General features: G+C 52.1%; 1 protein-coding gene across 2 annotated transcripts in view; it reads right to left on the minus strand.

The window, feature by feature from the left end:
• itpr2 (inositol 1,4,5-trisphosphate receptor, type 2) overlaps positions 1–7,091 on the minus strand; it is a 56,468-nt gene extending 49,377 nt beyond the window's left edge. For both annotated transcript variants that reach the window (XM_086208052.1, XM_086208051.1), the window contains exons 1-8: positions 6,767–7,091; positions 2,283–2,353; positions 1,946–2,064; positions 1,773–1,859; positions 1,244–1,402; positions 478–576; positions 303–386; positions 73–219 (exon numbers count right to left, since the gene is read on the minus strand). In XM_086208052.1, the coding sequence (XP_086064178.1) occupies positions 73–219; positions 303–386; positions 478–576; positions 1,244–1,402; positions 1,773–1,859; positions 1,946–2,064; positions 2,283–2,353; positions 6,767–6,858 (858 nt within the window). In that variant the 5' untranslated portion in view covers positions 6,859–7,091. The remainder of the gene's footprint in view (positions 1–72; positions 220–302; positions 387–477; positions 577–1,243; positions 1,403–1,772; positions 1,860–1,945; positions 2,065–2,282; positions 2,354–6,766) is intronic.
• Positions 7,092–8,648: the final 1,557 nt, after the last annotated feature.

An 8,648-nucleotide genomic window follows, 5' to 3' on the forward strand; every position in this document is an offset into this window, starting at 1 on the left:
CACTAAAGCAACTCATACAAAAGTATGGCACAACACAAACATACATCCTTTAACTGAAACCGATTCCTGTACCTCCACCTCCCAGAGAGCCTTGGAGCTGGTGGCCGAGGTGGCCGACTGTCGCAGCGTGGTCCGGAGAAAGACATGCTGCTGCTTCTTGTACTCGTCACATGTCAGGAACTTCTCCTGCTCAGCGTGAAACAGCCTCACCACGTCTCCCTGGAGAAAGACACGTAGGACCACACGGCTTCATCCACAAAATCTGCACAACATATACCTGTTATGGCAGTAAAAAGACATACCCCCTTCAGAACATCTTCCCTGTAGTCGCTAAACTTCATGAACAAGGTGACCTTCCAGCTGGTGTTACAGTTGACGGCATTGACCTGGAGCGTGAGCAGCAGGACACTCAATAAAAACATGTCTGAAGTTGTACCACAACCACAGTTTCACATCACGTCAGTGAGCCTGTCTCACCTCTTTGCAGCCGGGGTTATCCAGCAGCTCAATGTTACTGGCGTGAAGAGGCTGCCCTGCGTTTACGGGCATCAGCACCACCTTGTCACCTACCACCACCTTGAACCCAACAACAGACCATCAAAGCATAGAAGGAGACAGTGCTTTTAAAGTTCCTGCAGTGTTCAAAGGATTCATTCAAAAGTGTGTCCATGCGAGGGGTTTGTCTGAGGTCTGCAAACATCTGCATTTATTTCTGGTTTAAAAGGCTTTAAGTGCAGCACTACCAGGCGGAGCTTCATGTGAGCAGGAAAGCCGCCGCCGCCGCCGCCGCCGCCAACAGGCTCAGGTCGGCCACAATGAGGGATCTTGCAGCAGCACACATTGGATCATGTTTGCAAAAGTCGTGCTCTCCAATTCAAAGTTACAGACAGCAGCCACACACAAGCACACTGAGCTCATTCCAAGGCTGGAATTTATCTTTTGAATCGTAGACAATACAGTGTCACATCAGTGACAAATGGGGGGGGGGGGGGGCAGTGCAACCATGCTGTATCAGAGTCTGACGTCATGCACAATCAAGAGCAATACCTTTAACCATAGGATGCTGAAGCCAAAGGAAGGGAACAAAATCTGAATGTTACTGGAACATTACAACCAGCAGAATCACAACAGGAAGAAAATAATGCCAACAAACATCTGCTATACTTGTTGAGAAACATGTGTCAAGTTGCTGAACAAGGCTTGTGTCCGCAGAAACTATGACGCTAAGCAGAGGCATGCCTACATTGTCTCCTTCGCTGCGGAGCTTCCAGAAGGGCTGGATGTAGAACCAGGAGCCCTCGTTCCCGGCTGGGTCCAGAGAAACACGCATGGCGTTCTTCTCCAGCAAAGCAGGGAGGCGCTTGTTCACCGTCAGGTATTTATTACTCTTGATGTGCAGGAGCTAGAACAGAGGAACCCGAGTTTGAATAACTGGAGTAACAGCAGAAGGGAAAAAGCAATTAAAGCATCAATTCAAGGGAACGTCTTTGCTTGTTTGAAGAAAAGTGTCACACTTTCCTGATTCCATTTAGCAGCAGTGAATTCTTATCAACAGCCCTAAAACTGCCACTGCCCCATTCAGCCCCAAACCAGTCAAGTTCCACTGAAACCCAAATCTTTGTTGTAGCCAAGTATCTTCATGCAATGCAACTGATATGCAAAGTTTCTGTCACCACTGAAATCAGCCATTGCCTGAGGGAGTCTAAACCCTGACCCTGACCTAGACTGGGATGGTCTGACCCACAAGCGTTTGCTGCAGGTTTGATCCGTACCTGGATGACGTTGCTGTATTTGACAACCTCCCCCAGCAGCTTCTTGTTCTCTGACTCGTTCTGCTTCTGCTCAAGCTCAGCTGCATGCTGTTGCTCAATAAAACAGATATTCGGTTGAGCATATGGGATGAAAATGCAGCAGTGGATTAAGATGATTCGCAAGTAAAAGGAACCTGGAGCTTCTTGAACAAGTCTGCTTGTGTGTTGTTGTTTCCTTGTTTTCCTTGTTTTGCCTTCCAGAACTGCTTCTGGGCAGAGTATCTGTTCATAGGACACACCTTGAAGAGGCAATCTGGAGGGAGAGAGCACATGAGGACAACCAGGAGTCTTAACGAGGCTTAAATGTGGCGAGCTGAAATTTTCAAGGCCAGCGGTCATTTCGCCCCCTCAGAGTTTCCCTGAAGCCACGGTTAGAACAACAAGAAGTGCAAATGAGCTGCTCAGCCTTGGGACCAACAGGGTTTCTGGATGCTTGTGTGTTTGTTCGGGAGCTCAAATCATCCCACACACCTCGGAACTTTTTGGGAGGGTTGGCCAGGTCTCCAGCGTCAGGCTGGACCACGCACCGGTCATCAACTAGCCTGCAGAGAAGAGCAAACACACCAGTCAGCACAGATCTCAGCTGATCACCACTGTAACCTCTTTTCACAAATAGAGCAACCGATGTAAATCACATGCAAAATCCTGGCCACTACTGTTAAAACCACTCTTTTGAAGACAGCGTTGAAAACGCCACTCTCTGACTGGGATGAAGAGCTCTGCTGGCAACCCAAAAACAAGCAGCACTGCGCTCCCCATCGTACACCCCCCTGCTCGGAGGGCCTGGCTGTCTGCACCAGCTCAGCTCCATCACCGCACCGTCTCCGAGTACCAGCCCGCTCGCTTCTTCCGGCCCCTATCAAGATTAAATGTATTACAACGATAACAGCGTGTCGGCTGAGCAGTACAGGGACAGAAGATTTGAAGTCAGTCACTCTACTAGTTGCCTTTGGAGTGGATGTTACACACCATTGAGGGTTGAGCTCTTCTGAAGGTTGCTGTCGCCGCCTCCAGAGGAAACGGTGTGGTTCCTGTGCAGCGTTGATTAGAGGCAGCAGCCGGCTGCTGCTCTGGTAATAACGGCTCCTCTTCCTACATTCCTGCCTCTCGTCACTTTACACAATCGAGACGGTTTGCTGAGAAAATTCATGTTTGATTAAAGTTATGAATCCAGACGCATAAACGATGACATAGACAAGTGACCAGAGATGGCAAGAGCGTGCTAAGAGGGTTTAATGGCGCCCACTGTGAGCGGGCCTTTGGCTACCAGCACGAAGGATCATTCAAAAAACAGCAAGTTCATCCGCCTCCTCCATTACAGAGGAACAGAACAGCAGCAGCAGATCTGGAGTCGACTAAACCAGGAGACCGTCCTAATCTAGTGTAGATTAAAACAAGTGAAGGAACCGAGGAGGACGCAGAACCCTAGCAATGCCTGAATCTGCCCCAAAATGGCACAAGCTGCCCCCCGTCAGTTTTCCAAGTTTGCTGTTGTTGGTCTGTAATCCTGCTGACACACACACACAGCAATGAGACACACATAACCTCCTTAGTGGGTAAAAATTGAAGTATCATTTTCAAAAGAGGAGGATTTCAGATGCGCTCTAACCGCCTGTGTGAGTCGTCACTGCGGAGGGACCAGGATGGAGTGGAAGTGGAGAACTCCAAGCACTGAAGGCAGGAAAAGCAAGAGTTTGTGAACAGAATACTAAGACATTTCATTGACCCGCTCCCGGAGACACGGCACCGGTTTGGGATTAAAGTAGACGAGACATGAGTCTTTTGACTTCAATTATTCAACTGTCAGCAAATCCTCATTTAGAAAGTTACACCTGACATGAAAGATGTAACTCCACGAAACTGACGCTCCTTCAGGAAGTGGTGCAGTACAGTCAGGAATGAAGCGAACAACACCACGTCTGCAGGTTTGCGATGACGTCAAAGGAATCTGATCCCTACGAGGGAACCGGTTCCCTGTGGACGGACGCTCTGTGGTTCCTGCTGTGAGTGGTTGTAGGTCACTGAGGTCCTGACACAAGACAGAAGTGTCATAAACCTGCTGAAACACCCCAACTGACACCTGAGCCTCCACGCCACTCTCAGCTCATCACCCAAGTGCCTTTATCCTCTCCCACACGAAAGGTCAAGACACACAAGCAAAACCATTCATCCCATCTGCTGAGGAGAATCAGAATGGAACGCACAATTCCTCCAGGCAGGCGGGAGCTGGGGGGAACGGAGTCCTTTCCAACGCACGCCACAGCAGTTGACCATGTCGGCCCACAGGCTGTGTTACTTCCTCCTGCTCTGTATCAGAGTCCCATCAAGATGAGACGCAACGAGGCCAACAGGAAGCCTCGTCGAGCATTACAGGCTGAGCAGGAGGATCCAACAGCTCATAAATAAGTAACGTGGAGCAGGCAGAGAGTCCACGGTGGTTCACACGGGGTTGCTGTGAGTTGAGTTAAACATGAACCAGGCTGGACACACACCGGCTAATTATAGCGCCGTAGCTTGTGTTGACCACACTGAGGCAACACGAGGAAACAAATACAGCCGGTAATGTGCAGAGGCGTGATGAGCTGCTCCAGACCTGCTGCTTTTGGAAGGGAGACGAAGGCAGCAGAGGAATGACTTGTATGTGTGTGTCTTGCTGTGCTGCAGGTCTCAACCTGCTGACTCACACACTTCCTCATTAAAGACATCCTTTCATTAGCTCACGTTCACAGAGGGGACACGGGAAGTATTCGTGTACCGTCTCCTTCCCAGTGTCTCTGGAGGTAGAGCGCCACAGGGAACAGCCAGTGAAAATTCTGCTTATAAAATCTGTAAAAGCAAACAGGATCCGAGAGGTCACAGGCACGGATCATTCGGGACGGCCAGGTGACGTCAGCAGACCTGAAGGTCATTTGTTCTGAAGTGTTTATAGTGGGTGTGTGTGTGTGTGTGTGTGAGGTTTTGCTGTTATCCTCAGCAAACACATGGACTGCAGCCTGCTGGAGCCGAGCTTCCATTGTGCTCTGACGCGCCTGCAGGTTCTCTGCTCCAGATACCAGCACCTCTCTGGATCTGGGTCTTACTAGAGAACTCCTACATCCTGCCCAGCTCCAGGAGCGGATCGCTGATAAGAATTCCACTGCTGTGAACAATCGCTGCTGGGCACTTTAGCATTTTAAATCTACAGCCTCCGTTTGCTGCCTCTCTGGCTTCAGCAGGTAGTGTGTCAGTTGTGTTACTGCGCTTCCAGGTTGCAAGTCGAGGTGAGTCCAAACACATTTCAGCTGCTGTTTAATCAAAGTTTGTAAATTTGAGCCTCCTAAACCCAACGGAACACACCGTCCTGTGGGGGGCATGTTTAGAGGAGTTGAGGGCAGAGAAGAGGGCGCATGCAAGAAGGAACGAGGAAGAGGGAGAGGAGGTGGGTGGGGCGCGCTCCTTCCTCATGGCAGTCGAGCTCTGCAGGCTGGGGGCCCAGAGTTCACCAGAGCCACAGACGCCTTTCACCTTCCTCCCTAACCAACTGCTTGCAGCCTTTCTCGGTGCTGCTGCGCTCATCGGGACCCAATCAAAACTTTCCATTGCACCTACACAACAGTCAGGACACAAATGACCCACTCACGGACACGGCAGCAGTCCACCCTGAACACCACCAGGGGCAGAGCAGCAGAGGGTTCACGAGAATCCGCGACTCGTCCCTGCTGCCCTGCTCCTCAGAGCCAGAGGTAGAGCGGGGGGGGGGGGGGGGGGGTTTACATATGAATGTGTGGCAAACTTTAACCTGTTCAGAAATTCCTCCAAAGAAATGGAGGTTAATGCGTGCGTCGATCCTCTACTCCTGCGTAAACGTAAGGTGTCGGTTCATCACCGTAAGAGCCGGCTCTCCACCTACCACGGTAGAAGCAGAGGGTGCCACAGGACGCACGCATGTGAAGCTTACTGATGGCCAATGGAATCACAGGGAGGGGTGGCATGGCTCAGAGGTGGCGTGGCCGTCAAGCAACCGAAGGGTCGCTGGTTCGATCTCCACTTCCCCTGGTGACCATGTCCAAGCGTCCTTGAGCAAGATACTGAACCCCTAACTGCTCCTGATGGACCTGAGACGGACTGGAGACCCGTCCAGGGTGAACCACGCCTCTCACCCAATGACAGTTGGATAGGCTCCACCCCCATGACCCTTGATAGGATAAGCAGTATAGGAAATGGATGAATGGATCAGGGAGGTTTGATCGACTGATGTTCCTGTCATGGCGTTGGGAGGTCTGCTGAGCTCCGGCGTGGAGCAGGTGGTCATTGGTTAACTGAGTCTTTTATCAATCCATCAACTTTCCCACCTCAGGAGTACAAAAAGCTCTCGTTATCTTTAGAGAGTCACTCGAAAGTTCTGTCCTGCCAGTTTTCTGATGAACAAATTGGAAATGAATTTAAAGAGCAGGATGAAAATGACAGCGAACTGGCCCCCCTGGCTCCGCCCTGCCCACACCGGGCCTGACCCCGGACCGGACAGACTGGGTCAGGTGCCAGGTTTCCTTCAGGGTAACATTTAGAAGCCTGAAGTATCAGGAGGGAACTTCAGGGTGTCTTCACACTCCTGAGTACCCACACAGCGCATTCTTTAACCTCGACACACACAAACGTCCCTCCAGTGCCTTCAGAGGAGACACACACACACACGTCACCCTACAGGTTGATAAATAGAATGGGGGGGGGCAGCGTGGGCCCCTCCCTCGTGGTGCTGGGGGCCCGCACTTGTCTTCCTGGGTGACGCTGCTTTGCGTTCCTGTTCCGTTTGCGTGAACGTGTTTAAAGTAATTCGCGAGCGCACCGACGGGCCTCCCGCGCGAGCTCGCCGGTGACTTCCACGTTCAGCTTCAGTTGGAAGTTCCGAGGCGAGCAGAGATGAAGAGAAAGTAGCGCGACCAGGAGGAGCGACCCCCAGGAGCCCGGGGCGCACGTACCCCAGAGTGCTGATGAAGCCGTGGACCGAACCCTCGGCGTACAGAGACACGATGTCCCCGATGTGGAGGAAGCTGGACCTGAGCTCGGACATGCTGGCTGGGTCAGCGCGGCTGCTCCATCCGAACCCGTCCGGGGCTGAAGAAATCCACTCGTTACAGCGGCTCCTCCTCAGCAGCGGCGGCCGCGGGCTTCACCTTCATTCCTCCTCCTCCACTTTTTAGCCGCTCGATGAGAGAAAGAGAGAAAAGTCGGAGAGGAGCGAGCAGTAGGCGCGGGGCCGAGCAGAGCTCAACTTCTTCCTGTATGTCAGACAGACAGCCGGAGAGAGAGACACTCCCCCCCCCCCCCACCTCAGGGGGAGGAGACTACTGCTGTCACACACGCGCGCACACACACACGCGCACCTCTTGTTTTCAGTCACAGCAGGACGCAGGAAAGTGACAGAATTGAGGTACCATCGCTGTACTTGTACCTCTTGTCAGTTATCTGAAGTACAAATACACCAAACCCCATACTAGCTCAGGGACCCTGACATGTCTACGGTTCGTTCTACCGGGTCAAAGCTCACTTCACCGTCGCGTGTCGACACCCAACCGGCTGTCCTCGATTCGTCCCGGTCAGCGACGCAGGGACGGCAACAGCGTCAGGTGTGACGTCAGGTGTCACTGCGAGCTCAGTAAAAACGAACAGAAACGCGGTTTCCTGAAGCAACGAGCGACAGTTGCTGTTCTGTATTTCATCACTATTTCAAAAGTGTGTGGCTGAATGACGTCATGGCCTCTTGGTCTCCCTCGCGGTCATCAGCGGCTCGGAGAATCGATCAAAGGAGTTTATTGTGACTTCTGCCGTTTCACACCAGAGCGACGCGGATGACAAAAAGAAGCAGACTGAGTTGGGTGACGTCATGACATCATAAACCACTCAACAGCACGTGGTCTCCTCTTCATCTGCATCAGTTATGCACGTATAGACGACTTTGAGGAGGATCAGGTCATGTGACTCATCTCCGCGCAGACTCAGAGGCCGAGCAGCCGCCAGCACGCGACGCTCGTTAAATTTTCGCGCGCTTGTTGAGGTCCTGAGTGAAGCGTTGTGTCGTCTGATGGGTGTGGAAGCTGATCCAGCCAACCAGAGACGAGATTCCTTCATTTCAAACACATTGTCCAAGAAATATCGATGACATTAAATTAGCCACATTACCAAATTCATAATTTTCTGGGGGAGGGCCCCCAGACCCCCATCTGGTTTGCACCCCCTCTTGAACAAAGTGCGCCACCCTGTCCTCGTGCATCTGTGGCCCGGGTGACACCTCTGCAGTCCTACTTGATAATGGAACATGATAGTGGGACATCTGTGTCAATAATCGTCAGGCACAGTTTACTCCGTGGTGATGGTGGGGTGTGTGTGTGTGGGGGGGGGGGGGGGGGGCACAAAATCCAATTCTGCTTAGGGCCCCCTTAAGGCTCAGGCCAGGACCATCATTGATGCTTCAGCAGGACCACGACCCAAACACAACGCCAGGCTGACCTGGCCTCCAGTCACCTGACCTGAACCCAGTCCAGATGTTTGGGATGAGATGGAGCGCAGAGTGAAGGCTTAAGTACCAACAAGTGCTCAGCACCTCTGGAACTCCTTCAAGACTGTTGGAGAACCGTTTCAGGTGATGACCTCATGAAGCTCATGGAGAGAACGCCAAGAGTGAGCAGAGCAGGAGTCAGAGGGAGGCTGTTGAGAAGAACCTAGAACATAGAACATCCATCGTCATCTTCCGCTTACTCCTTACTAGTAAGGGTCGCGGGGGGTGGAGCCTATCCCAGCATCTACGGGCGAGAGGCGGGGTTCACCCTGGACAGGTCACCAGTCCATGGCAGGGCCAACACA

This window comes from Aulostomus chinensis, chromosome 7, assembly GCF_037954235.1.
Source record: "Aulostomus chinensis isolate RoL2024-O1b breed Wild chromosome 7, RoL_Achi_v1.0, whole genome shotgun sequence".
Classification (NCBI taxonomy): Eukaryota; Metazoa; Chordata; class Actinopteri; order Syngnathiformes; family Aulostomidae; genus Aulostomus; species Aulostomus chinensis.